Here is a 27,429-nt window from a genome sequence, read left to right as displayed (position 1 = left end):
TACGGTACTAGTGGGTACTTTATCGTATAAAGTAAAAAATATCCATTTTTACTTCCTAAAATTATCATCTATTGGAAAATGCCCCCCCCTCTGGAGTTTAAGAATGCAGTCCCAAATGGATTGTCACATATACAAAATGTAGATAATTTCAAGCAACAGTGTTAAGTCACATGTTGTACTTATAGATAAAAGCTACTTCTGAAATATTTGTGGCTGATAACACTCTGGTTGTGAATAAAGATCATTTGTTATTCAGTCCTTTGCCGACCTGATGAAATAATGCACAGACCTGTTGTAGTACATTTTTGTATTACAAAACGTGCCTTCCCACTATATTCCACAGCTGCGACAACAGTGCGGAATATCCCATTGTGTGTAACAGCATACATTTGTTCACTAAAGTCTTGAAAGTTCATCTGTGTTGGTTAAAGTCATTCTGGATTTAAGTTATACTGTAATTTGCCAGCACAAAAATTGGGAATTACCCAAATTGGATTCCTCGTTCCAATGACAAAGATTGGAGCTGATCAGTCAAAATTTTGAGTAAGTCCAATTTTTGTGTCGGTAAATTACAATTTAATTTTGATACAGAGCGTACATGTGTATTTGGAACCACCCAGATTTGAGAACGTAGCACTTTATCTACACATGGACAGTTTGTGACTTTGGACGTGGCGAGGTATAAATGAAGCAACTGTTGAAAACCACAAGCGGACAAAGCCGAGAACACACGGATACAAGGATACGAAGCTTGCACACAGGAACACTTTGTTTCTTCCAGGCAGCTGCAAGTCATTTAGATCTAAGCTGCAAGAAAACCTTGTGCACAGCAAGCTGACCAACAGGCTTCACCCCAGTGGCATTGTCAAAAAAAAAACACAAGTTGTAATGATAAAGTCACACAAAGTTAATTTATTGATAACATCATGGTGCCTTTGTTTTATTTAGACTTCTATAACAAGAAATCTTGCTCTTTCTGACAATTGGGTAAAAATACACAACAAAGCTCAATGCACTCCGCAGCATGTTACCAGAATCGAAAAGCCCCATGTAAAAGCTACCACACATTCAGTAACATGTTGTAAGATTTCAAAACTGTGCAGTTTGAAAATGGCTCATTGCAAAACAAGCTGATGTCATCATAAATTAAATCTGTGTGGTTTTTAAGCGACCCTCAGGTACAAAAAAATGGAGCCGAAAGCACAGCAAACCTAAAGCACTTGTGTACAACGGGCAAATTTTACATTTACACTTTCGACATTGTCAACATCAGATTTTAGTGAAAGAGGGCAGTAATATTTTACTTCTACCAAAATATAGTTTTCAGTACTATAATAATTATAATAATATACAATAGTAGATCGTCAGTCTTGTTCAATCATACATAGCGAAAATGAAACCAGTCAAAAACTATTGTTGAAAATCGTCATACAATATGCTAGTGAGCTACTCTAGATACAATTACATTTCAGTTGTCCATCTTAAATATGATTTTAAAAACCCCATAGCTGCATTTTAGTCGTTATGACTATACGAAGAATTGATATATATAACGTTAAACTTAACATTAGCTAGTCGTAGGTACAAACCAATATATCACAATGTTAGAGACGACAATTTGCAAACACTGGAAATTTCATGTTCACAAAAGCACAACGTAAACGTTTGAACAGTAAAGTCTGGAACTATAACATAAGTTTCCACAGAGAAAGAATAATGTGGATAAGACCACACACTTTGGTGTAAAAGTTTTACAACCTTTTTTACCCTCTGGACTTCCTGAAAGACATAATGTAGCAAGTAGTTTAATAAAACATCGTCTTGGATAGCAAATGAACTTATGAGTCACTCCCTGACTGGAACTGATGTAGTGATTTGACATGGTGAAGGAATTTTGTCAAAAACTAAAATTCTAGCAAAGTTGCTGGGTTGTTATTGTTTTGTGTGTATACAGTCAAACCTGTACAAGTGACCACCTGGGAACTGTGACCACTTTTTGGTGGTCCCTTGGATAAATTTTTTCATAGACACCAGCTTTAAGAATCCTGTCTATAAAGACCAGATTTAATCGGTCCCTTGAGTGGTCCTCCTGGGCAGGTTTGACTGTACATTATTTGGTTTAACTGCACAAAAATACGTCAAACATAACGACCTGGAAGCTGAAAGTAGAATACAGTCCCTTTTAGCTTTGAGAAACCTATAACAATTTCTTGGGTCTGGTCTGACAGTTCTTGTAGCAGTCTATAGCTTGCACCATTCATTTATGAAAACATATAGCTACAAAGAATTTATGATACTTGCACAGACTTTGCAATTTTGTTAAATATGTGTAGCTTTTCTTATTATGTCACACATGGTAAAACATATAATCTACTCATAATGTCTGATGCCTGTTCTCACAGTCAGTTTAAAACGAATAAAAAAAAAGCAGTTGAACAAGCTTTGTTTGTGGCGTTATCACTGCTCTGTATTGTGTTTTGGGCATCACTAAACCAAGATGGTGTTGAGGTTAGAAAATTATGGCAAAGGCAGAAGATACAGCCGCTTTATAACTGTCATTCTTCCAAACTTGTGATCGATAACGATTCTTTCCACTTCCTCAGGCCACACCATTTTAATTTCTTGGTTAACGGAATTTTTAAAAAAAATTCTAGATTGGAAAATCAAAAGGAAAAGAGAATCTCAGAGGAATGTTTTTACTTTGGTGCACACAGTTTCAGGGAGTGAACAGGGTCAGGTGCAAGTTTTCACCCCAGCCTTCTGTTTTCATGATTTTTTCTTTCTACAATTAAAAAAAAAAGTTCACCACGAAATTGAATCGGTGTGGCCTTATCTTGACATAAAAAAGTGGCATTGTCGACAAGGAAAATAAAGTCCAATGAAACCAAAACGTGAGTTTGCTGAAAAAAAATTAATGATGATGGAAGAGAAAATAAGAGATGGGTTAGGCCCTCCGTACGTGTCTAAATGTCCGCAAGCAGTAGTGAGGAAGAGTGGAATTTAAAAGCACCTCGCATTTTGCAAACTTAGCACTGCCTGATTGTCAATTTACTACCATAGAACAGGGCTCGAAATACCACCTGAATATGCAAGTTAGTGCAGGTAAAAAATATCTCTGATATGTACCTGAACTGGTCCATGTACTGGGTACATACAGGTTAGTGCAGGTGATATTGGGGCTGTGCAGGTATTTCTGACCTGCACCAGTCCAAAGTAGAATCCTGTTACAGAACAGATGGTAGGATTTCGAAGGGCATCCTACACACCTCCAAACATTTTTGCTTAAAGAACTGAAAGGGATAGAAAGAGTAAAACTTATCTGGAGCAAGGTATTTCAAATGTCACCTGCACCACTTCAGTACTGCATTTCCAGCCCTGTGCATCAATATACAGTTAGTAACAGACGTTGTGTATTTAGCAAAGAAGCGTTTTTCCTCACAGCACATTTCACTTCCTTACTGCAAGTCTCGGGAGCAAGTTGTACAAGTCCAGGCTAAAACTACGTACGTCGTCCAAAACTGTCGAAATACACGTCGTTGAATCGAAACACACTGAGCGTGACATCATTTTGTAGTCGCTTTTCTCACCTCTTTTCTTACAAAAATGGAGTCGACCGCTACGGTTAACATCTCTGTTGTATGAGATTCGAAAGCAAAGCACACACGTTTGGTAGTACAAGAACCAGAGCTCTTCTGTCATCATCCGAGACCAAAACTGTACGATATATATTTACAAACACACGGCGCATGTGCTGGGAGGTCACAGCATATCAAGGGCTTGTCTATTATCTTATGCTTAATTCATTTCTAGCTGACAGACTTTTCCCTAGAAACACTGGCAGACTTCTCTACAATTCACACTTCTACAAATCTTTAGTGTACAATTGCCGATGACTTATCCTAAAAGATGAAGTTGATCACGTCGTGAAATGATAGGGATGTAATTTTGCAATCACAATTTGCTAGCGTTCCCTCCCCCACATGTTTAAGACCCTCGCATTTTTTCTGCGAGCATTTTGGCTGAGCGGAATTATTAACCATCTATACGTCTTCCATGCACACATAAGTGGGTATCTCACTGGATTGTGGCACGTTGGCAACCTCGCGATTTGACAGATCGCTGAACAAATTTCATTGATAAAAAACAAATCTTTGTACACTTTGTGTTTTGTTGTCTTTTCAGTCACACTTGTACGTTTTGTATGATATTCCCATAAAAGTCAAGGGGAACACAAACCCAATTTAGGTCGCAGCGAGGCTGCCAACGTGCCGCACGTCCGGTTAGATACCCGCTTTACAGCTAGCGCTAGCGTTGTCACGGTTTCATAAGAAGGGGTTGGTGGGCTGCACCTGCTGTGCTGAGTTGCCCATGGGGAGTAGTGGCTGTGGGAGGAGGTCTGCGCCCCCCAGCCCCTGGAGGCCCGGCTGTACGGGGGGTCCGGGCGGCGAGCGCATCTGGTTGATAGTCGGCGGTCTGACCACCTGAGCCTGGAATGGGTTGCTGACGGGCTTGGCTGCCGGCGGCGGCGGCTGGGACAGCGGAGGTTGGGAGAGCGGTTGCGGGAGGCCTGGCGGTGCGACCCCGAGGAAGGGGTTCGTGCCGGCCGGTTGGACCGGTGGCGGAAGTTGGGGCGGCGGGGCGGCCGGCGCGCTGATCAGGTTGTCCAGGTTCACCAGCGACGAGTTTTCCCCGAGGAACGTCTCCGGCGTCTTCTGTTTCCCGCCCTGCATGGGCAGCCCCATGTCCAGGCCCATCATGTTGAACGCGCCGCTGTTCTGTTGCCCGGCAACCCCGCCTCCCAGGAGGTCCCCGCTGCCGCCCGTGGACCGCGAGCCCAGCAGGTCGAAGCCGTCGAGGTCGTTGTTGGCTGGCTGGTTTCCGAACGCGTCGAACGACGTGCTGCTCACTGGGGCACTGCTACTGATGGCCGGCGACCCCCAGGGGGACTGCGACTGCGATGACGGCTGGCTCGTCGAGCCCCCACCCCAGGGGTCGGCCTGCTGGATGGGGGGAGGGGCTGACTTTGGCTGGGCGGGGGGCGAGCTTGACCCCCAGGGGTCGGCTTGCGCGGCGGCTGCCATGTTGGTGGCTGAGGGGGGCGCGGAAATAGTGGCGCCGCCCCCACCCCAGGGGTCTGCCTGTCGGATGGGCTGCGGAGCGGAGTTGTTGGCTGGGGCAGGGGCGCCCCAGGGGTCGGCTGCGTGTCCGGGAGGCGTCGTGTCAGCAAGGTCCAACAGGGAAGACTGGTTCAGCTGCAAGGGAGACAGACAAACAGCAATCTATACAATGTCTCTAGTAGCCTGTGTAGTCCACTTGTTAGGAACTCTGCCTCTGGACCAACAAGTTGGGAGTCCTTTATTTATGTGTGGGTCAGGACACCAGCAATAGCTGCCTGTATCCCATGTGTATTGTACTGTTACAATTCCACCAAAATCAACTCAATCCTGGCTGTAGTAACTGTTGCTAACCCGACATGCACACTACTGGAAAGGGTAGTGGTGCTTAGGACCGCGGGTAAAGCCGTGGTCTACTTTTCATTGCACATGTTCAAAAGAGCTACACGCTCGTTCTTATTTAAATGTACACAATTTGTAACTTCCATTACCGTTCGAATTAAGATGTTCCTGACATTAGGTTATGCCACATATAAGGTGCCAAACTGTTGTTTTTATGACGACTTTTCTGGCTTTTAAAAACGACAGTTTGGCACCTTATATGTGGCATATATTAATGTCAGGAACGTCTTACATGTACTTCAAACGGTAACGGAAGTTACAAAATGTGTACATTTAGAGAACGAGCGTACAATGAATCTGTAAATACTGTACATAGTGTTTGTCTTCTCCAGTGGAAGATGTGCTCTTCTCTCTCTCTCTCTCTCTCTCTATCCAATTTAACGTCTTTTGTTCCCCATCATCTGGGGGTTAGACGTGCTTGCACATTGATGGGAAAGCCCCAGAACTCCTCATCAAGTGCAAGTCCTTTTTTGTAGCAAGAGTTTTTACGGCTGGATGCCCTTCCTAACGCCAACCCAAACTCTACTGCTGGGCTTAGGACATGGGAAATGTGTGTTAAGTGCCTTTCCCAAGGGCACAATGTCTGGGTGCATGTCCGGACATGTCTGGGTACTCCACTGGGGATTGAACCTGAGTCTTATTGGTTCATAGCCGGATGCTCTGCCACTATGCTACACAGACACCACTTCAGTGAGCTTAACTGGTTCGAGACCACTTTCAGTGTCACTTTCCTCACCTCTTCCTTGGAGTTTTCTTTCTGGCTCTCCTCTAGCGCCATCTGCAGCCTGACATCGTCTCCGCGCCTCATTCTCTCCTCCTAAGGAAAAGCAAGCAGTACAGGTGTCAGCTACAACTTCTTAAGGTTCAACTACAACTTCTTAAGGTGTCAGCTACAAATTCTTAAGGTTCAACTACAACTTCTTAAGGTTAAAGACAGTCTTAAGGTGTCAACCCTAACTTCTTAGGTGTCAACTACAACTTTTTAAGGTGTCAGCTAAAACTTTTTTAAGGTGTCATCACTGACTTCTTAAGGTTCAAGACAGTTTTAAGGTGTCAACCCTAACTTCTTAAGGTTTCAACTACAACTTTTTAAGGTGTCAGCTAAAACTTCTTAAGGTGTCAACACTGACTTCTTAAGGTTCAAGACAGTCTTAAGGTGTCAACCCTAACTTCTTAAGGTGTCAACTACAACTTCTAATTAGGGTTCAAGACAGTTTTAAGTTACAAGATATCGTTTCTCAGACAGTGGGAAAGATGTGATATGGTTGTTGTCAACGAAGGTGGTTCCAATCAAAACAGTATATGTCAGAAGTATGAATCAAAACAGTATACATGGTATGACAGAAATCAGAGTCATTCATAATAACATGAAAAAATGCAAATTAAGGCTTTAATTTAAAGCTACACTGGCTAATAGTAAATATAGATGCAGATATCTGGTTCAATAAAATTGATTTTTTGATTAAACAAAAAACTGTAAAATCTACTTCAATATCACAAAACATGAACTAAGTTTAAAGGATAAAGAAGTACAAATGTATGTTTGTACCCTAGTTTCCATATTCAAAGACAGCGGTACTTTTTCTACCACATTAGAGACAAGAATATATATAACATACACTGTAGGTATAGATATATTCTTGTTATCTTCTGTATGTTATTACCTGGATGTCTAACGTTCACTGGCATAGATAACAAACAATTTCTAACACTTGATACAAAGAATAAATGACACGAAATGTGTTCTCTAAAATCTACTAGATAAAATGGGTGCACAAAAACCTTTAACCAAACCAAACAAAAAAAAGCTAAAGAAAACATGACCATAAGTATGACCATATGAAAATCATCATAATAAAACATCAAATACATGAACTGAAAACAAACACAAGTAAAGTGATACTTACTCCTCCATACAGTACCATTACTCATGACTTAACCAAAAAGGATTTGGGGAGGGGGTGAAACTTTCCTACATTTTTTGTATCAATGCTTTCTGCTTTTTTTTTTCAAAGACAGAAGTAGACAAAAGAAAGAATATTGAGAATTTTTTCAGCAATTCTTTAAGTTCATTCTTCTTCCATTTTCACATGACCCCCTCCAAATCCGTCTAGGTGCGCTCCACACCGGGTAGTTGGTTCAAAAAGGCCATATCCATTCAATTAGAGTTCTTACATTAAAGATTTTGGGCAATTTCAGACAGTGGATAACTTGTGTACGTTCAAGCATTTCGTTTAACGCCTCTTAACAAAAATAAGGTGCTAAAAGTACCATGAAATATACTGTTTCCTAGTTTCATCTGAACATTTCTTAGACATCTAACATCGACAAAAATGAAGACATGATTGTATACGTAGCTTCTTAAAGGAAAGTCAGACCAACGTAAGGAAACAGAGACAGGTTGCTAACGAGACGTGGGCCCACCAACCTTCTCAGCCTCCCCTTTGCTCATGGCAAGAACATAGCGCAGCTGTATGTCATCGTCCTCCGCCGGCGGCTGTGGCTGTGGGGGGGCGGCGGCCGGCACTGGCGGCCCCGCGGGGGGAGCAGGGGCGGCACCGGGCGCAGGCTTGACCTGCGACATCTGGGACAGAACGACATTAGCATCAGATTCACACACACAGATTCTCCGTGGGAGGAGGAGCGACGGCACACCGGTGCAAACCTGTGCGGGCGGCACCCTGGTCTCGTGAAGTTGGAGACTGTTCGGGTCTTGGCGTTGACTGAAACCTGTGTGAGTGCGTAACAAGGTGTGGTATGCACGTGTCCGTGTAAACCCCATAGCACATGCGTGTGCCGACTTTTACAATTCATTTATCTTATTTCAAGACTGCTGGGTTGATTTCCAACCAACCACCAAAGGAATCAGTTTTTTACATTTCCAACCTTTAAATTGATCAAATTGATTATTTTCTGGTATGTCTAGTTCTTCAATCAGTTGTAATGATCACCATGATTTAGCTATAAAATAATGATTTTATTTGTATTAGATGGAATGTAAATGGATTTGATCTATTTTGCTTCGGTGTGTTTCGCAAGGAAGAATACCTGGCCCCTTCAGTCTGCATTTTGACCAAGGAGAGGGTGGCAGCATGTTGGTAAAATTTCTGCTTTTCTTAGTTTGTATTTTTCAACAATCTCCCTGTTTTTTCTTTGCATTTCTGAATTTTTTTCATTCCTATGTTGATTTTTTGGTTGCATTTCCATGTTTGATCGAGGTTGGTGGTAGAAGGTGTCTCTAACCCCCAACCTCTGCACACCTTGCTATGCATTTCTTAGTTTGTATTTTTCAACAATCTCGACTATGTTTTTTCTTTGCGTTTCTAAATTTTTTTCATTCCTATGTTGATTTTTTGGTTGCATTTCCATGTTTGATGGAGGTGGGTGGGAGAAGGTGTCTCTAACCCCCGACGTCTGCACACCTTGCGAGGCCTGACACGGACACGTGCGTGGTACACCCTGCGTAACGTGTTCTCTGTGCACTTGCCTCTTTACCCACCTGGTCCGCCTCTTCTTTACTCATGGCCAGGGCCAGCTGCAGCTGGAGCTCCTCCTCCCCGTGGGTCTGCGGACGCGCCTGCTCGATGTCCGACGAAATGCCCGGCGGCGTGCCAGCTGAGAGGGCAAGAAAAAAAACAAATTTTTACCATATATCATCTAGCTATTTACTGGTTTGGCTGTTCAGCACACACAGCCAGGGCTGCCCAACTAGCCTCTGGCTATTACAAAGGGCTAGCCCTGCTGACAAAGACAACTATTACACATTCTACATCATGTATGAGTTAAAATAATTGTTGACAGTGAAGTATACGTACATGTGTGTATATACGAGTATGAATCGTGCAGTCTGTGTTTTCAGTGTTGTGTGGTGAGGTAATTTCGATTGCCAATAGATCCTTGAATATATATATATATATATACTTCTAGTACATTGTTCTATGTTCTGAACCCTGTTTGTAAATTTTGTCATCCGTTTTTGTCGGAATAAAAACAAAACTATAAGTTCTTTGAAGATGGCCATGGATGTCAGTGTTAAAGGAATTCGAAGGATCACAGTTGCATGTATTTATTGTGTATTTCATTTTTCCTTTCATTGTTCAAATATCTTCCTTGCATATCATAACATAAGTCTATGCACATGTATTGAGGACTGAATGTGATTGTGCATTATCTGAAGTTTACCCAACCAACCTAATCAGTATCCATCAGTCCTTGTAGTTTTATTTCATTCAAAATCAATCATTCATTCAATCACTCAATCAACTGGATATATTCTTTGAAAGACTAGTCAGATGTTTCAGATAGCATGAAGTTATGAACTATCTTTCATCAGAGACCGGGAACTGAGAATCTTTGAGTATTTATCCAGTTGCTCGATTCATTTTGTATTACGTAATGTTCTAGTACTTGTCTATCCGTCATTGAAGCATTCCTTTTCGTGAGTTTAACTGTTGCTACAAGTACAAGCGCATGACCGTTTCTTGATTTTACATCATAATATTCAAATCAGAAAGAAATACTACAACATGTATGCATGTTGGTGCACATCTCTACAAGCTGAGCAACTGTGTTGATGTCAACTCAGTTGGAATCGGGGTAGAAATTAGCGAATCAAGGACAAAGTAGCCAAAGGAAGAAAGAAAGGAAAGTTCATGATCAATGTCGGTGCATTATTGTTGATAACGTTACTCCCTATCAGAAAAACTAGTGCCTGGTTGGTTAAAAGTGCTGTACATTCTAAAGAAGAGCACATTCGAGCCCCGATCGGCGGAATGAGTGAATGAGAGAGTGAGTGAGTGAGCGGGCATTTACCAGTGGCTTCAGAGGCTGGACCAACGTCCCCAAAGTTAGTGTCGTCAGCTGCATAGAAGGGGGTACAACCGGTCATTGGAAGAGCATGAAGCATAATGGGTTAATAGTGATGGTCACCATGAGAAGTGAGAAGTATGGGGGGGGGAGAGAAGTTTGGCTCCTTGCAATTGCAAGCACTGTCGGCAAAAGAAGTCAGTCTGGAAAAAATATGTTAGGTCACACAAGCTGAATTATATGAATAAATTATATTTATCTATTCTTTTAAAGGCACCCAGTGCATTTTATGAGGCTTGAAAACTGGAAACACTCTAGTTGCTGTAATCTTTATGAAATTGACATTTAATGCCATTGTTTACCACATTTGCGTGCGGATTTCTTATCAAAAGTGCTCAAAAGCGGCACAAAAATAAGCTACATGGTGATCTTTTAGTTTCACGCGCCTAGTGTAAATAGACCGATACCATAGCCCCACCCACCTCCGTCAAAACGTAGAAATGCAAAATTAAAGCATAAAGATGTAAATATTAGACGGACGTGCAATCACTCTCTCATTGGTCAAACCGCTAATTGCAATGGACAGTCAGGATCAGTCTGTTAGGGATTGGATTTTCGATCAGTTCTCACCACACAACGACATCGTATCTTTGCTCCTTTAATGTCGATGTGTAATGGTATGGTGTTATTGAAACTTACTATGTGTAGGAACGACTAGAAATTCGAGTTTTTAAATTCAAGTCTCCAGCCTCATAAAATGCTCTGGATGCCTTTAAAGCTTGTGAAACTGCATGTTGTTCATTTCTTAAATGTGCAATCTTAATATTTCTTAAAATATGAATTGTACAATGTAGGTAGATATTTACTTAGCGCATGGCAATGTTTAGGTATATACAATGTATAACATATAAATATAATATATACTACTACAGATATATATGCATATGTACTGTACATACATGAGTAATGTAAATGTGGAACGTTTTAAAACATGATGTCACTATGCATAGTGTGACATCATGTTTTCAAACTTTCCATATTCATATATATTACACATGTATTAGTATTAGACTATAACATTATGGTCATCCCAGCATCATTAAAGTTGACAGCATTTCTGAATTTTTACATTTAGCAACTGATACACATTAAATATGTATTAGTTTCATTTACTATTCAAAGTCATATCCATGTTTTACAACTTTTCACATTTACGTAACACATAAGAGTCTGGCTCCAAGACTTCACATAACACATTACACTATACATTATAAGGTCATACTAGCATCATAACAGTTCACAACATTTGTCAATTTTCTCATCTAGCAACTGATACACATATTACGTGACAATTTTCATCTGCCCATCACAATCTTCGCAGTAATTTGCACGACGCAGCGAAAGCCCCCGAGACGGCAGATCGGATGACATCGCTTCATAAGCGGCAATTTGTAGATTGGTATTCAGAGCGCCGACCCCACGCTGCCACCTAATTCCTGCGGCTGACTCGGTGATGTGATATCCGCTCAACTAACTGTCCTAAGCCCCGTATTATATGCACCGACACAGGTACTCATCACAGGAAGAGTTAGAGAGGAAGGGTACACCAGCAGCTACATTAATTTTTTTCTAATAATAGTAACATTAATCTTCACCAATTTAACTTGCTGGTTCTTTGAGTTTTGATGCTGACCTGGAAGATTATCACTATCTTGTTGAAAACTTGAATAATAATTTTGACTATCTTATTTTATTTTCTGCTATATTTCACCAGAGTAGCCAAACTCAGTGTGGTCACTGGTTTACATTGGGACCCTGGAACAGTGGAAGAAGACATAGTCTGAAGAGAAAGTACACACATTTACGGGAGTCAATATATGAATAAATATATTAGGCTAAGATTCAATGTTCCTCCCAGCATTCTGTTTTCATGTTGTCTTCCAGTCTTGCTTTACTTCAAACCAATTTAGTTTGTGGTTTCTCACATTTCTTTTACTTTTAGATAATAATGATTACAACTGGAAAATCATAATAAAACTAGAGTTCCACGAACACATTATCTTCGCCAAATAATCAAGGCTTATTGTGGAGAGTGATTAATATTTACATACTTATCACCCCCTGCAAACTTGATCATACACCATAATCTCCAAGCAGATCTATAGGTTGCATAAAGACCGTATCAAACTGGCAGAGGAAGTACGTTTTGCAACCCAAGCTCCTTCTTCCAGTTGGATACGGTCTTTGCAATCCATTGGGTCTGGTTGGAGACTACATACACCATACCGTTTGAAAGTTATGATGGGGGGTGGGGGTGGAGAATGAGTCCAGTCTAGATAGGGATAAAAATCATTTGGTGGTACAGGACTAGTATATGTGTATAGTGTGCTGATATATCTGCTTGAATTGTAGTGAGACTGCCCCATTTGTTTATTTATGTACCCCATCTGTTTATTTATGCTTCTAGCTAGCAGCACCATCTGAGCTCTCTACATACAAAACTTCACGACAATCTCTTCACCCCTTCTCAAGTAATACGTGTCCGAATGTCAAAACAAAAACACCCACTGCAGTTCTGAACAAGCCGCTAGGGGGCCCAAACTTACAGAACTTACTTCTTGTGGCATGAACTATCTACCACACAAATATCATGACCATAGCACTTTCAGAAAATATGCCAGTAAATTTTGAAGCTCCGCTGCAGTACCTTAGGTACTCGTTAGAAGGCCGATTATCGAACTTGACCTTCCTTTCCGTAAACCATACCCATCCACTAAATATCATACAGATCCATCAACAGATTCTTGAGTTATGTTGTCCACAAGAAAATACACATCCACACAAAGCCTGCTGCAGTACCGACGGAAAATGCCAGGAAAACCATTTTTGAACTTGACCTCCGTTTCTACAACATCTACACACCTGCAAAAAAATCATGAAGATCCATCGACGTTTCCGTCACTTTTTTTGCCTACATACAACCGCACGAAAATTAAAAGTCTGCTGCAGTACTGTTGAAAAACGCATGGTAAACCATTTTTGAACTTGACCTTCCTTTGCACAACCACTACACACCTACAAAAAATCATAAAGATTCATCAAAGGTTTCTTGAGTTATGCTCTTGACATACATACAGACCCACCAAACAGCTGGCTCAACCGAAAACATAATCTACCCCGAGTACTATAGTACTCGGCGAAGATAACAACGCTTGAGGACAGGTTTTTGTTCGATGCACTCAGTTTTATGGAGGGAATACAATCATGTTCATTCTCATCCCTTCCCTCTGCTTTTACGATGTCTGCCTGACATACATGTACCATCACATTAAAACGTCTGAGGACCAGGGAAATAAATTGGAGAAGCCCAATCAAGGAAATGAAACGCTGTGGGCTTGAGTTTTCTAATTTTTTTGCCACAACCGAGAAACTGATCTACAACAGCCCTGAGTCATGAGGCAATCTCTGAGTGATGTCATCAGATTGAAACAAGCTACTTAACCAAATTAATTCACTCTGACCCAATAAATCGGTCATGCAGTAATGTTCAGCAACCATCAGCTTTTTTCCAGGAACTGCAAAACTCTGGAATTCCCTCCCAGCCCACTGCTTTCCCCCGAATACAACCTACAAACCTTCAAAACAAACACACACCGCTGTCTCTCACCTATGTCACATTAGTTCAATTAGTTCAATGCCGAGAAGTGGCTCTTACGGCCTTGCATTGAGCGAGATCGTTAAAAAAAAAAAATCATTACTAGTACATTTCAAGCCCAAACCAAGAAACTGATTTACAACAGCCCAGTCCTGAAGTAATCTCTGATGTCGTCAAAGCTGAAGTAGATTGAAACAAGCTACTAATTAACCGAATTAATTCACTCTGACCCAATAAATCGGTCATGCAACAGTGTTCAACAACCATGATTACATCTTGTTGGTAATTCTACCTGAAACAACGAGGTCATAATCATGTTTCATCACAGCAGTCTTACACGATATACAACCACTGGCTAAATATCAAACAAACCCTAAACATGGTGCATGTACATGTTTGTCCATGTAATGTAAGAAAAAAAATCAATTTGAGCATACGATGATTAATTTTTACCAAACATGTACACTGCATTGATGGTTGTGCAGGCTGTTCAGCGCAACAGGGGACTTTTAATGGTTTTTTTTCTTTTTGTCGAATGTAAATCATAATCTTTAAATACGGTATGTGGTATTTTGGGGATAATTTTTCCAAATTGGCAAATAATCAACACCAGTAAGGCAGTAACACTGCTTTACCCTTTTCCAAAAAGGGCAAAATCGTAATGTTTTTCTAGCTCCCTGTTTTTGCAACAAACTTAAAACAAAGCCAATCCCCACTTTTCCCTCCTACCTCGAAATTCAGTCCCTGCAAAAATAAATGAACTGACAGTATCTCTACATTTGTCCCACTGGGGGGTTAGATATCATCTAATCCGCAGTCCCTCCCATCCTATGGCCAATTTTCTCCACCCATTGTCTGATTCACAAGTCACCATCATGAAGTTGGCATTCCAAGATGATAAAGATGATAGTCACACTTAAAGTAAACAACTGATGACTTTCATTGAGAAATCAAACGGTTCTCCAACTCAAAGAATTGACTCACCGAAATTTTGAACCAAACCGCTAGAGTCCTTTATCTTCAGCTATTTGACTCAAGTGCTGTACACATGTTTGTTTGTTTGTTTGCTTGTTTGAACCTTTGTTTATTCATGAGAAGCTCAAATCAGCCTGCAGGCCGCTTTTCATTGAGCTCATGAGGGACGAGGTAAGGGTCAGATAAAATAGAACAGAGATCATACAGATGTGATTTTTGCGCAGGTGCGACAGTGAGGGAATTCTTTCAGTTGGAGAACAGTCCAACTTCTCATTATATAATTATGTAATTTCAGATTACTGGAAATGCATTTAACTTTGCGTAGCTTTAATTTCGCGGTAGGGACAACATGGAGTGTTCGCTGCGGTTTTAAGTTCGTGTTTGAAACAATAGTAGCGCTACAGAAACACAGGCAGAAATGTTTGCAGTGGTTTTAAGTTTGTGGCGAAGAGCTTACCGTGAAAACCGTGAACATAAAACCACAGCGAACATTTCTGCATTTACGGTAACTTCCATGCTAACTGGGGAATACTGTGAATGCAGAAATGTTCGCGGTTTTTGCAGTGCATTTCACCGCAAACTTAAAATTACGCGAACATTTTGTCCAATACTGTAGCAGTATGTGACAATAGCGCTGCCGCAAACTTAAATCCACCGCGAACACTCCGTTTTCGCCTTAGCACAAAATAAAAACCATGCGAACTTAAATGCATTTACAGAAACAAATACTACATTACTCTCTGGGTTCAACAGCAGTCTGATATGGCATTTATTAAGGCTCCTGTCACTTATCACACGTATCTCATGGCCCATGGCAGGGTCAACTCTAGTTAGACTCTAATCACATTAACCTGAACCTGACCTTGAACAAGCTTTCACTCAAACCACAGACATTGAGACAAGCTCTCTCATTTCTACTGCAACACTGAGATTGGGTTATCAATGTATCATCATCTGTTATCATCTCAAAATTCAAAGTATGCTTTTCCAGACCAGAGTTTGCCATGTTTGTTTTTCAGGGGGGGAGAAAATAAAAACACTTGTTTTCAATTTTCATGCCACTTTCACAAGTTTTTAGATTTGCAATTCGAATTAGATAAAGCTGACAGAATTTTTGACTTTCCATGCATGCTAAAACATCCTTGTTCTTATGGACTCCAAATACATGTATGACTATACTTTATTTCAGATTGTTGTAATACATGTATGTGACTCACCATGCCTGCGTTCATTTTGTTCACCAAACTGCAAGTTGTTAATGCAATCCCACATAGACACTTTTCATGCAAATTTCAAGCCCTGGCGTGGGAAATTTTGCACACTATATGTCTACTTTTGTATATTTATATACACATGTTGTAACTTGTATGATTCACTATGACAATTTCAGTTAAATATTAACCTCCCACACAGGGTGTATATTTAGCCAGTCTCCATATGACTGTGAGTCATAAAAGGCAGACTCATTTTTTCCCTGACGTCACAACAACATATTAGGAACCTACCATTATTAGCACCTTAATGTGTATTTTGGGAAAGGGCAAGGCTAAATGCAAGTGTTTGTAGGTGGGCGGGCCTTTAGATATCTGTGGTATTAATTTTGCATGTTCACCCGTGTTAGGCTGTGTTCTTCTGTTTTGATATCATTCTCACTTGGCTCTTCTACCCTGGCTAGACCAATTTATCATAGAAATGCTAAGTCATTCTTACCTGGGTTTGAAATACACCTACAACGTGTCATTCGATTCGCAAAAATAATGTAGCTGAACATGTGTCTTGTGATTTTGTAGATTTCAAAAATGCAGCCTGTGTACCTTTGAATCCCAATATAGCTACTGTATGCAGCAGTGTACAAATGCATGCATATCCAGCAACTAGCAGAGATTTGCAGTATTGTAAGTTATTAACTTTGAAATGTTGTAAAGCTGTATGTACTTTATATAATGATAAATACGGTCTTTATCTGGCTGATAGTGTTACAGTTATGCAGAACAGTTTTGGCAGAAAGTTTATACACAAATTGTAGGTAGAATTTCTGACAACACACAATACAGCTGTATGAATATAAAGTATAATCTGATTCTGAATCTACACTACAGCAGCTTTACATGTGTATGTACAAACATACACAAATATTTAGGTGCGCTGTGTACCTACAGTAAAGATTTCAGTGCACAACTCAAAATTTAGGAGCACAAAAGTTCAAATACAGTACCCAGTATTTCTCTGTATCTGTATAGGCGGTATTACCGCTCTTCGGCGTAACACACCAGCTAAAGCCCTGGTACATTTGAAGAAGAGGAAAGAAAACAGGTGCAGTTCGTGACTTTCCTTTTTGTCACCCCAGTTACAGTGTAGCTACAATTTAGCAGGTTCTAACGTTTACCTGTGAAAGGCCAACCAGCCCTTGTTCTTTTGCAAGTCTTGATGGAATCATTCATAATTAATGTCACCTGCCACTTACACAAGATCCTACAAGCTATTGATGACTTTTTAACGACTGACAAATGGGGTAATGTAAGGTTGCTTATGTACAAGGATGACCTCTCTCGTAACTACAGGGATCTCCCTAAAGAATGGTACAGTGGCGCTCCTCCATCCTGTTCTAATCCCAGCTCCATCCTGTTGATTTTCAAAGTTAGGATATTTTTTCCAATTTTCACCCAGCAAAGCCTGTAATTTTGCTCAAAACTAGAAATTTCAGGTGTAAAGCTGAAGTTGCAGAAAATAATTTCTATTATGTCTGAAAAAGGCAAAAGGCAACAGCCTCTCTCCTTTTGAGAGTTGTGCGCCCCCTCCAGACCTCCCCCCTCGCGACACGTATCCTGTGCCCGGCACCCTACCCCCATCCTGCTATATATTTCTGGGGAGATCCCTGAACTATGGTGTAATAGTCCACTGATAGACCACCATATTATAATTTATGGGTAAGACACTCATTTGCAAGCAGATGATGGGGTGCAAATATCATAACATTTTATGGTTGCCCTGTTTTTGTGATTCATTAATTTAAAGAAGTATACACAAGACATTAGACAAGTTATATTCTTATGTTGCACACCCATAACCTGATATGATTTAGAAAAACGTCAATGATATACGCAAAATAACAGTTACTCAAGCAACTAAATAAAATTTGGAAATGTTAACTTATGAATATGAATATGCTTGAGAAACTGTCATTTCGTGTATCTTCTTACTAGGCTACATGTTTAACCTTCACAAAGACATCAATGACACAATAAACAAAACATTTCAAATGTCTTACAACAACCAGTCATGTCAACATCAGCAGATAACAAGGTAAACATCCTCAAGTTAAGGTGTTAGTATTTCAAGCATATCAGTTTGCATAAAAGATATAACAAATCCTATATACATCTGTTTTCTGTAATAATCTTATAAACCTATATAATAATCTTTTTTATCAACAGCAACAGAAGAACATATTCAAGTTGAGGTATTTTAACATGTAAGTTTGTATAAAAGATGTAGCAAATCTAATATTTATTTGTAATAATTCTATAATTCTATATAAACTATTCCAATAATTTTGAAATCTTGAAATACAATGTAACTTAAACTCTTACCTCTGTATGGAGAACTGGACGCCCCTTTCCCCTCCTGTGACTCGCTGAACAGCTGTGGCGAGCTGCTGCCGATACCCGTGTTCGCCTGCGCGAATCTCTCCTTCGCCTTGAGCGCCCGCTGTCGCTCCTGCTTCAGCCTGTCATCGTCCTTCAGCAGCGCCACCAGCTGTTTCGATTTCTCGCGCACGTTCACGCCCTGGTCCTTCCCGTCCCTGTCTATGAACTGGAAGTCTTTGAGAGTCTGTATGGCGAAGATGTTCTCCTTGCACTGCTGCGCGACGCGCTCCGAACCCGTCTTGATGATGTAGTCCAGCAGGACGAGAGACTTGTACACGTGCCGCCAGTTCTTCCCGTGGTCGTTCAGCCGCTTCCAGATCATGCTCATGATCTCGGAGAACGCCACCACGTGGTAGGTCAAGTCTGCGATCTCCGTCATGAGGGAGCTCGACGGCCCCCAGGGGTCGTTCGAGGTCGCCTCGCGCACCTTCACCTGCGGCTCGGTGTAGTTGTGCACGACGTTCTTGAGCGATCGGCGCACCGGCATCTTGGCTGGTTAACTGCGAGCCACCTGCCTTCAGCACTGGAACAATGACCGAGGCCCGGAGTCTTTGTCTGAGGAACAATGGTGGTGAAACTACCAGTCTAGCTGTGAACCTCTCTCTCTTCTTCACTCTCACAGCACCATAACCTGAAACATTGAACACAGGCACCCAGAGGGCTGTTAAAATAACATGGACAGCGTATGCATGAAGAACACCTACGTGTAAAATGTTTCTGTGTATTAAATCTCAAGACTGACACCACAGAAACTTTCAGGAAGCGATTAGGCCATTTCCTGTTTCTTCAGAGGAAGTTTGAAAAATATCTCTAAGATTTCCTGTCTGCATCCATTTCCAGAAACTATAAATATCAACACTTTCAAACGACATAAATCCCTTTATGGAAAGAGCAAAGCGCTGCGATCACCACTAAAACGTAAAACAACCGGCATAATAACAAATTACGCAACAAATTACTCGAGTTTCGCTTCGGCTTACAAAGGCAAGTTTTCTTTACATGTAGATCCTGTGAAGTTAACGTGCCTTAAAGCGAGCTACATGTTTGTTAGACTGTATCCGTAAGCTGATGTTTCTTTCAAGCTCCACTAAAAGTCACAAGGTTGAAAACTGAGTTGACCAAGGCCGCCCTAACACAGAAGGACGCCGGTTCTAATCTAACAACAACGCCTAGTAGTAGGGGAGGGAGGGGGGCGACGCGCAGTTTGGTGCCGTCCGAAAAAAGACGGAAGCATAACACCGACGCCATGAACAGACTACAGGACATGGAAGTGTGCCAAAGCTCGTGGAAAGAGCTAGAACGTCCCCGTACCAAGGGCAGGCTGGCACGCCGTGTGTGCTGGTTCAAGACCTCTCTATCATAATAATTCGGAGGTCAACAAATTTTCTAGGCGGAAGCGGCCAGGCTCGGAAATTTCGCCGAACGGGTTTTCTAACGCGTCGTTTCATTTCTGAGCGCGTTGTGCCAATAAAAGTGACACCTCCTGTTGCTGTGTACGATAAATAAGGTAAAGCGGTGACGAGGAGGAATTAGAGGCATTAGTAAATACGCCACGCATGGGATAAATACTGCGTAAGGGCGGGTCACAGTCGCCCCACTGATTTTGACAGCCAATAGAGCGCGAAGGGAAGCTTCGAATCGCCCTAAAACAACTCTCAAAATTACCCTTTTTCCCTCAAAACAAAGCGTTGTTATACGAAAAATATAAAACTTATAACCTTATTCACCTTACCTGTCGAGATCGAGCAAATATTGTATTCACAAAGCGAGATCGGAGGGATTTTTCCACCGAAAACGTGTACAACTGGCCAACCAAGATGGCGGCTTCTCAAATGACACACGTCCGGAGGGAGGAGCATAGAACAGCCTCCGGAAGTGCACGAAGTTTGCCGAACGATGACGTAAACATTTTTGAGTAGTAGATAAAGTCATTCCGATATCTTCGTCATGTGGAGGACACGGGATAAATTTCGACTTGGGGGTTTATTTCTAGAGCCTGAAAGCTCATATTGTGAAATAACAATGATACAGTAATCCAAGAAAAAAAAAATATGCCAGACAAAAAAAATCATTCAACTAAAAGGGTTGCCTGTTTATTTCTAACATTAACGTTATATGGTAACAAAATGTTGGACAGCATGCTTTGGTATGTCCAACAACATAATCTCTATAGAAGCATTTCCCACTCAACAGAGAATTATTTGTGCAGGCTTGGCAATGCTGAATGTTTTTCAAAGAAATTTTATATGCCAGGTCCTAGCCTGCATATAATACCAAGGATCACATTTCATCACAATTTCTATATTTCCTCTGAGCAAAATAGGAAGGTACTAGGTATGATTTACATGTAGCTTTGGTGAACAGGATTTGGAGAGCAAAAGACCAGAACTTTAACTTTGTTGTCAAACTATAAGCCAAGATTTCACCACCTTGTCAGAAGTTTGTCGGTGTAGTTTCTTTTTTTTCTTCGGGTAGTACTGTAATTTAATTTATCTTCACGGTAGAAAAATCTCATGATGTAAGGAAAATGGACATTTTCACTTAACTTTAACTTCATGGTGACAGCAAGTGAAGGAATCGTCAATAATTACCACATGTTTTCACAGTAATGATAAGATTACAGTACAGAGGTGACAGTGAAAACAGTGAACATTAAGTTACAGTGAAAGAAACAATACTTACAGTACTTTATCAACTTCCATACCTATGGAGGTACTCCCTCAGTTTTTCCCTAACCATTCCCTTAGCTCAGTATGCAGTCCCCAGCCAGTGTGACTGTCAGGAAGTAAACCAAGGCTGTTCAAGGCTGGATACTAGCCTGTAGCCTGGACGTCACTTGTTCTTAGCTTTTTGTGAATCCTACTGATCAGATCAGACAAAAGCTAACACAACTAGCATCCATGCTACCATATCCTCACTGTCAAAACAATACACAGGAAAAGTAGCACACCGACTCATGTAAAGATCTCTTTATTTGCAGCAACAACCTAGAGGATTGGTCCTCATTGAAAACTAGAGTCTCAAGCAACTCAGTCCATTGTCTGTCCTTTGGCACCTTTTCTTCTTTGCTTCTTGGAAAGCTTCCCACCCTTTTTGTGTTTAAAAATGACCTTGCTTCTGGCATCAATCTTATGATGGGGTCTTTTCTTTAGGTGCTTCTTACTACCAGTACCAGACATGACTGGTGCTTTGAATTTCCATTTCTTGGGGTTCTTCCCAGGTTTTTGTTCTGGTGGTGACTGTTCTTTTTCTTCCTCAGAGTCGCTATTGTTTTCAGGAGGCTTGACTGCGGTGTCTTCTTCTGGTGCATAATCAATCTGCAACGGTTAAAACATTCATCTTGTTATAGAGAGAAAGTAGCTTTTTGAAATGGAAGTTTAAAAGTACTGTACAATGAACTCTTTCTACCAGTAGAGAAATGCATGATTTCTGTATTGTGCACTGTGGCCACTACATGCATGCAGCTAGCTCTAAATATTCTTCATTTAGGCACTTAATCAGTAGCATGCAGACACTTAGTTAAATGTGGATACATTTTGAGTACGAGTATGCAGCTTTGTGATTTTCTGGCTTTTCACGCTTTTACCAAAGGCTGCCAAAAAGATCAGACGTGTGTGTTTTCGAAATGGACTTCGTGTCCAACATTGTCCAAAATAATTTTCACTGTGAAAGTAAGCCACAAGCATGCATCTTCTTCTGGACCATGTGGAAGAACAATAGCAGACCTTGTTGGTACCCAGGCCGAGCCCTCCGCGGTCGGTCAGGTCCAGGTCTGCTATGGTAGTCACCGTAACGGTGTGGCCTGGGTGTTCTATCACCTTCTGTTCCGTCTCTACATCATCTAAGTCTGAAATTCAACAAATTCAAATTCATCCACAATTTCATTTATTCATATATTTATTGCACTTCTCCAAAACTGGAAGGCATGGCGGAACAGGTATACCCCCGCAGAGGTCACCTTTTCAAGGCCGCCATGCGAAACATACAAAATTGCACACAATATCAACACATAATAATACAATATAAATGACCATGACACATTACTACCATGTATATCATATGCAGAACAAAAAAGAAGAAAAAAGTTTAGTATTGAAAATGCGTTTCAATTATACAGCATATTATAATGATTATAAGTTTATTGCAAGTTTTTGCCCGTAGGCTAATTGCAAGTACAAGAAACATGGAAGGACGGACAGACAATTGGTAACAATATAGCATGTGACTATTCTAGTTCAAATACTAACACTAAATTCTATCTTATTATAATCAGGTCCAAGGTGGTGTCATTTTGAATGAATAAATGAATGAATGAGTGAATGTGGTGCATCGTTTCCTTGAATTATTACAAACTGTGAAACAAGAAGGGGGCGGGTCCTTTACCTGGAAATTTTGGGATCTGAACCATCCTTTCCTCCAACCACTGCTTTTTCTGCAAGATACAAAGAAATAAAGCAAATTATGTCAGCATGCATTACAATATCCTTTTTACCTATGCCATCATTCAATCAATCTAATGACCAACACAAAACCCTTGATTCAGCATGTGAGGTCAAGGCAGCTGAACTTTCTAGGACACGTACTGCGCATGCCTGAGGATGAGCCCGTCAACCTGTACGCACTGTGCACTCCATCACACGGCAGACGCAGTCGAGGACGTCAACCTAAATCTACCTGCAGTACATACAGCAACTTCTAAGTGAAGACAGTGGTCTGCTAGCGTTGCAGACGACTGATGATTTACCTACCATCCATAATAACATTTCTAAATCATGTAATGTGAGGTTGTGACCCTGAGTGCAACATAGTGGTTAAGTTTATATCAATAGCTCTAAAGTTTTCTATAAAATACAAATGATGTCTCTTTACCTTTGCCTTCATCCTTTTCATTTCATTTTTTACTCTGTTGTCGAACTCCTCCTTTGCCCTTTTTCTCCGAAAATCCTTCCTCTTTTTGAACCCAGTCAGGTACTCTCTGTAATAGACACAGATGAAAGTTACTGGAAACATTCTACATATTTTCATTACTGTACTACAAGTGGTTTTGTTTCCACGGTATTTGCAGTTGCCTCTCTACCGCTACCCTGGGAACCAAGAGTAGGACAGGGCCACTACTACTACAGTACTAGCGATTTCCTTCAGGGGCGAAGACATATATATTACATATTAGTTACGCCAGTCCAAGGTATCACTTTGGTAGCGTTTGGTGCTGTATGAGGCCATGAGGTCAGGAGATCAGTCACAAAATAAGCACATACTTGGTGTAAATCTATATCGGTACAGTACTGGTACTTCATGATCCGGTATTTTGGAACTGTACGGTGTGTACCTAATCAGGTTTTACGTACAGTACCGGTACACAGTCCCGGTACGCAGCACTATATCAAGGTGTCAAGATATGTATTTTTTAAACAGTGCTGTAACAGTGGTGGTTAAAGTGCAACTTACTGACCAGTCTAACTGGTCCGGACCTTTTACTGCCCTGTGGTGAGTGCGTTGGGTTTGTGAGCAACTTACTGACCAGTCTAACTGGTCCGGACCTTTTACTGCCTTGTGGTGAGTGTGTTGGGTTTGTGAGCTGGCAACCCGGGTTCGATTCCCAGGAACTTGGAGACTGTACAAATCGCCTCACACGTTTCAGTGGTTCCCACACCGGGAATCGAACCCGGAGTTTTAGAAAGTCTCGAAGACCCCTTTGTCTATCCTTTGGTGAGATAAAACCACCGCGAAAGTTTCACAAATAATTTACAGTAACTGTGTTAATAACTGTTATGCTCCTTGATAATGCTAAGAAAAACAAAATTTATGACTTATGAAATTATGATTAATACAAGAAGCTGTGAGTATCTGAAACTGAAAGTAAAGTTCCATGTACCCTCCCCTACCAAACAAACCCCACAACTTCTATCAGAAGACAAATCATATGCATAATGTATATACATTTCTTCAATGCAGGGAGGGTACTACTCACTCTACTACGTACGTTACGCAAATGCACATGACATGTACATACACGAGTATGCTGTCTGTGTTTTTATGTCTCCCGAATGTTTACCTCAACAGCACACCACAGGAAGATCCAATCCGCACAAAACTTTCCTATAACGATCTTCAATAGTTTAGCTAAGTTCCGAAGTACAAACCGACCTCCGCGCGTCCTCGTCGAACACGAGAGCGACCTTAGTCTTCTTGTTCTTCCCGCGCCGGCCGCCTCCCCTGGAATGTTTCTGCGCCATTTTGGATTCTCCCCGCGGTGCACGTCGGGACATCAAGCCTTTTTATATGACTCCGTCCGTTCCGCAGAACTTAACAATTTTATTTTCTCTGCGAACAAAATTATTATTTGATGGAACAAGTTTTTAACCATCACAATTTCACTGCAAATATCCCGGTCTGTTTCCTGTATATTCCCGCCAGACAGTCAAATATATAAAACGTTCCTCGATTGGTTCAAATGTGTGAATAATCGCTATATGAGCCAATCAGCATTAGCGTTCTTTAATTCCTGGTTGGGTGCCCAAAATGGCGTCTGGTATAAATACAAAGTGCCACCAAACTTTCTTTTTCCGCCTTGCTGCCCGCCCGATCAGGGTGTAAAGCGGAGCATGGTGCGGTAGGCGAGCCTATCGGCCGGTTCGGATGTGGAAAACCCGGCGTTCGTGGGTGGATAGAGGGCTAGAAGCAGAGGAGAGAATATTTTGAGGAGAAATTCGTCTGCTGCAGATGACTCAGCTGAGATTTGGTGGTGATCTCTGATCCGATCTGATCCGGTCTAATCCTCGGAAACAAGGAAACGGATTATAAGGGCTAAATCCGGTCACCGAGGAACAGCCTCGTCGCCATGGCTACCAGGTGATGTATACTTTGGTTAATGCAACTTTTGTAAATAAGTAAACAAATAAATACACAGAAAATATGTCATAATACATAAACAATTTTTTCAACATATCTCAATCTACCTATACAGATCATGATGTTTGTTGATGTTGATGTTGATTACATTTAGCTCTAGATTTAAGCCTCTGATTTGGGAAAATTAATATTTATATTTATATTTCAATTATGATATTATATAATCAATGATTGCTATTTTGATACAATCCTCCACTTAGTCAATGTTTATTTTTACTCATGAATTCTATTGCGACTAACGCATGCTTTATGAATTTAATCATCCCAATTTTATGGGGCTGTATAATGGGGCAGTATAATGAAACAAGAAGAAGAAGTGAAATAGAATGAAAACTTACAAATATAAATATAGATGTTGCTGGCGTCAGGTATCCATAAACACATGTGTCAATTAAGACATTTGTCTGTAACTCTCACAAATTTACGCTCGGAAGTGATTGGTCATTATTGATCCTGAAGACGGCGACAGTGGTCATTAAAAATTTGATCCGTGAATAGCTTTAGTGTTCGAAGAAAGTCTAGCTTTGTATTATGATAACTACCAACACAGATGAGCTTCCATGATAGCAAACAGATGTGTTGATCTAATTTTGGCATATGATATGATGGGGGTTATGATGTTATCGTCTGAGTGATACTAAACATTTCCTACCATACATAAACTAAATAGAGCCCTGTCTCCTCCAGACTGGACCGATTGTTCACCCTGCTGGACACGGGTTCGACTCCCGTCGTCAGGAAGTCGGCAGCGCAGCAGATAGGACAGGTGCAGAAGCTGCATCCCCACGAGCTGCACAACCTGCTGGCAAAGGTAGGCACTGGCATTGCTACAAATTGGGGCTCTCAATTCCCACTGCATTCTTGTCCTTTGGATAGACTGCTGAAACAAGAAGAAGTGAAATAGAATGAAAACGTACAAATGTATACAATTTTGCAAACAGAGGTGTTTTTAGATTTTTAGCTATGGTGTTTTTGGTGCTGCATCCCCACGAGCTACACAACCTGCTGGCAAAGGTAGGCACTGGCATGGCAGGAAACTGTCTCTCCTCTCATCTGCATTCTTGTTCCCTGGATAGGATGCTATAGCTGGGGGGGGGGGGGGTCCCATGTTTGAGAAGAGACACACTTATAGCTCATTCACACTCAGTCGCTGTTAAGAACCCAGTATATAAACAGCAGTCAAAATCTTTATTCAAAGTAGGTATGAAAGTATCAAACCAATCAGTCTTTTGCAGTTTGAACATATACTGTACTAGTGCTGTAATGTACAAAGCAGCTGGGGTGTTGTGCCTTGAGGTGGTTTACTGATTATAAAACAAAGAAGTTCACTTTTTTCGTCTGTCAAAATGATAGAAAGGTCATGAGCTGCTAGATTTAATCAAATTGGAGAGAATCCTGATTTTCTTCTACCCATTCTTTGCACCCTCCCAGGTCCTGACGTTCCTGCGCAGTGACAACTGGGACACGAGGATCGCCGCAGGACAGGCCATCGAGGCCATCGCAAGGAACGTACCACTGTGGGAGCCACGGGGGGTGGTCAAGAAGGAAGAAGGTACTAGTAGAAGTAGTGTTGTAAAAAAAAGGAATTTTTGACTGACTTTACTGCAGTGCTCTTGAAGTCTTCAGTTCAGGTGTGAAAGAATCACCAATGACTTGTGACCTTAGTACAGCCATGAGACTACATGTAGATCCAAGCAGAGGTTGGATAGGAAGACTGTAACCGTCTTCAGACTTACCCCATTAGATGGGCCGACTGTCAGAAAATAAATCAGAAGAAAGTCACAATTTTCCCAATCAGCCTCTGCTTAGAGATTGCTACATGTAGCAGTATAGCACAGAGGTTGAGACATCAACAATTGGTCAAAAGTGGCCCAAACAGAAGCTTAAGCTTGGTCTAGTATTTTTGATTTCAGTGACC

The 27,429-nt window shown here is 41.1% G+C and overlaps 3 protein-coding genes across 6 annotated transcripts in view; 1 reads left to right on the top strand and 2 right to left on the bottom strand.

Moving 5' to 3' along the window:
* Positions 1–892: 892 nt before the first annotated feature.
* Positions 893–20,479, bottom strand: LOC136440916 (epsin-1-like). Of its 4 annotated transcripts, none has more exons than XM_066437097.1 (7): positions 20,332–20,479; positions 18,543–19,230; positions 10,329–10,376; positions 9,004–9,131; positions 7,945–8,100; positions 6,253–6,333; positions 893–5,252 (listed from the first exon to the last, which is right to left on the bottom strand). In XM_066437097.1, the coding sequence occupies exons 2-7, from the start codon at positions 19,084–19,086 to the stop codon at positions 4,323–4,325; spliced, it is 1,887 nt and encodes a 628-aa protein (XP_066293194.1). In that variant the 5' UTR covers positions 19,087–19,230; positions 20,332–20,479; the 3' UTR covers positions 893–4,322. The 4 variants fall into 4 exon arrangements, with proteins under 4 accessions (XP_066293194.1, XP_066293195.1, XP_066293197.1 ...); XM_066437098.1 differs by having other exon boundaries at positions 9,016–9,131; XM_066437100.1 differs by lacking the exon at positions 7,945–8,100 and having other exon boundaries at positions 20,332–20,478.
* Positions 20,480–21,553: 1,074 nt separating this feature from the next.
* On the bottom strand, positions 21,554–24,882 carry LOC136440226 (nucleolar protein 12-like). The gene is made up of 5 exons (XM_066436119.1): positions 24,747–24,882; positions 23,469–23,574; positions 22,983–23,031; positions 22,325–22,446; positions 21,554–21,916 (listed from the first exon to the last, which is right to left on the bottom strand). The coding sequence occupies exons 1-5, from the start codon at positions 24,866–24,868 to the stop codon at positions 21,629–21,631; spliced, it is 687 nt and encodes a 228-aa protein (XP_066292216.1). The 5' UTR covers positions 24,869–24,882; the 3' UTR covers positions 21,554–21,628.
* A 71-nt stretch (positions 24,883–24,953) lies between these two features.
* LOC136440464 (TATA-binding protein-associated factor 172-like) overlaps positions 24,954–27,429 on the top strand; it is a 30,179-nt gene continuing 27,703 nt past the window's right edge. Inside the window, exons 1-3 of the mRNA XM_066436513.1 lie at positions 24,954–25,451; positions 26,199–26,322; positions 26,943–27,063. Coding sequence (XP_066292610.1) covers positions 25,441–25,451; positions 26,199–26,322; positions 26,943–27,063 — 256 coding nt within the window. The 5' untranslated portion in view covers positions 24,954–25,440. The remainder of the gene's footprint in view (positions 25,452–26,198; positions 26,323–26,942; positions 27,064–27,429) is intronic.

Source organism: Branchiostoma lanceolatum, chromosome 8 (assembly GCF_035083965.1).
Source record: "Branchiostoma lanceolatum isolate klBraLanc5 chromosome 8, klBraLanc5.hap2, whole genome shotgun sequence".
Classification (NCBI taxonomy): Eukaryota; Metazoa; Chordata; class Leptocardii; order Amphioxiformes; family Branchiostomatidae; genus Branchiostoma; species Branchiostoma lanceolatum.
This window is presented reverse-complemented; position numbering and strand designations above follow the sequence as displayed.

What these genes read in the sequence shown, in the direction of transcription:
- LOC136440916 (XM_066437097.1), bottom strand. Translation starts at nt 19,086, where the DNA reads ATGCCGGTGCGCCGATCGCTCAAGAACGTCGTGCACAACTACACCGAG. An exon ending in TCCAGCCTCTGAAGCCACTG is followed by an intron (nt 9,132 to 10,328) that starts GTAAATGCCCGC and finishes TTGCCCTCTCAG; the next exon opens with CTGGCACGCCGCCGGGCATT. An exon ending in CGGACCAGGTGGGTAAAGAG is followed by an intron (nt 8,101 to 9,003) that starts GCAAGTGCACAG and finishes GTTCTGTCCCAG; the next exon opens with ATGTCGCAGGTCAAGCCTGC.
- LOC136440226 (XM_066436119.1), bottom strand. Translation starts at nt 24,868, where the DNA reads ATGTCCCGACGTGCACCGCGGGGAGAATCCAAAATGGCGCAGAAACAT. An exon ending in TCAGATCCCAAAATTTCCAG is followed by an intron (nt 22,447 to 22,982) that starts GTAAAGGACCCG and finishes GTTGAATTTCAG; the next exon opens with ACTTAGATGATGTAGAGACG. An exon ending in TCGGCCTGGGTACCAACAAG is followed by an intron (nt 21,917 to 22,324) that starts GTCTGCTATTGT and finishes TAACCGTTGCAG; the next exon opens with ATTGATTATGCACCAGAAGA.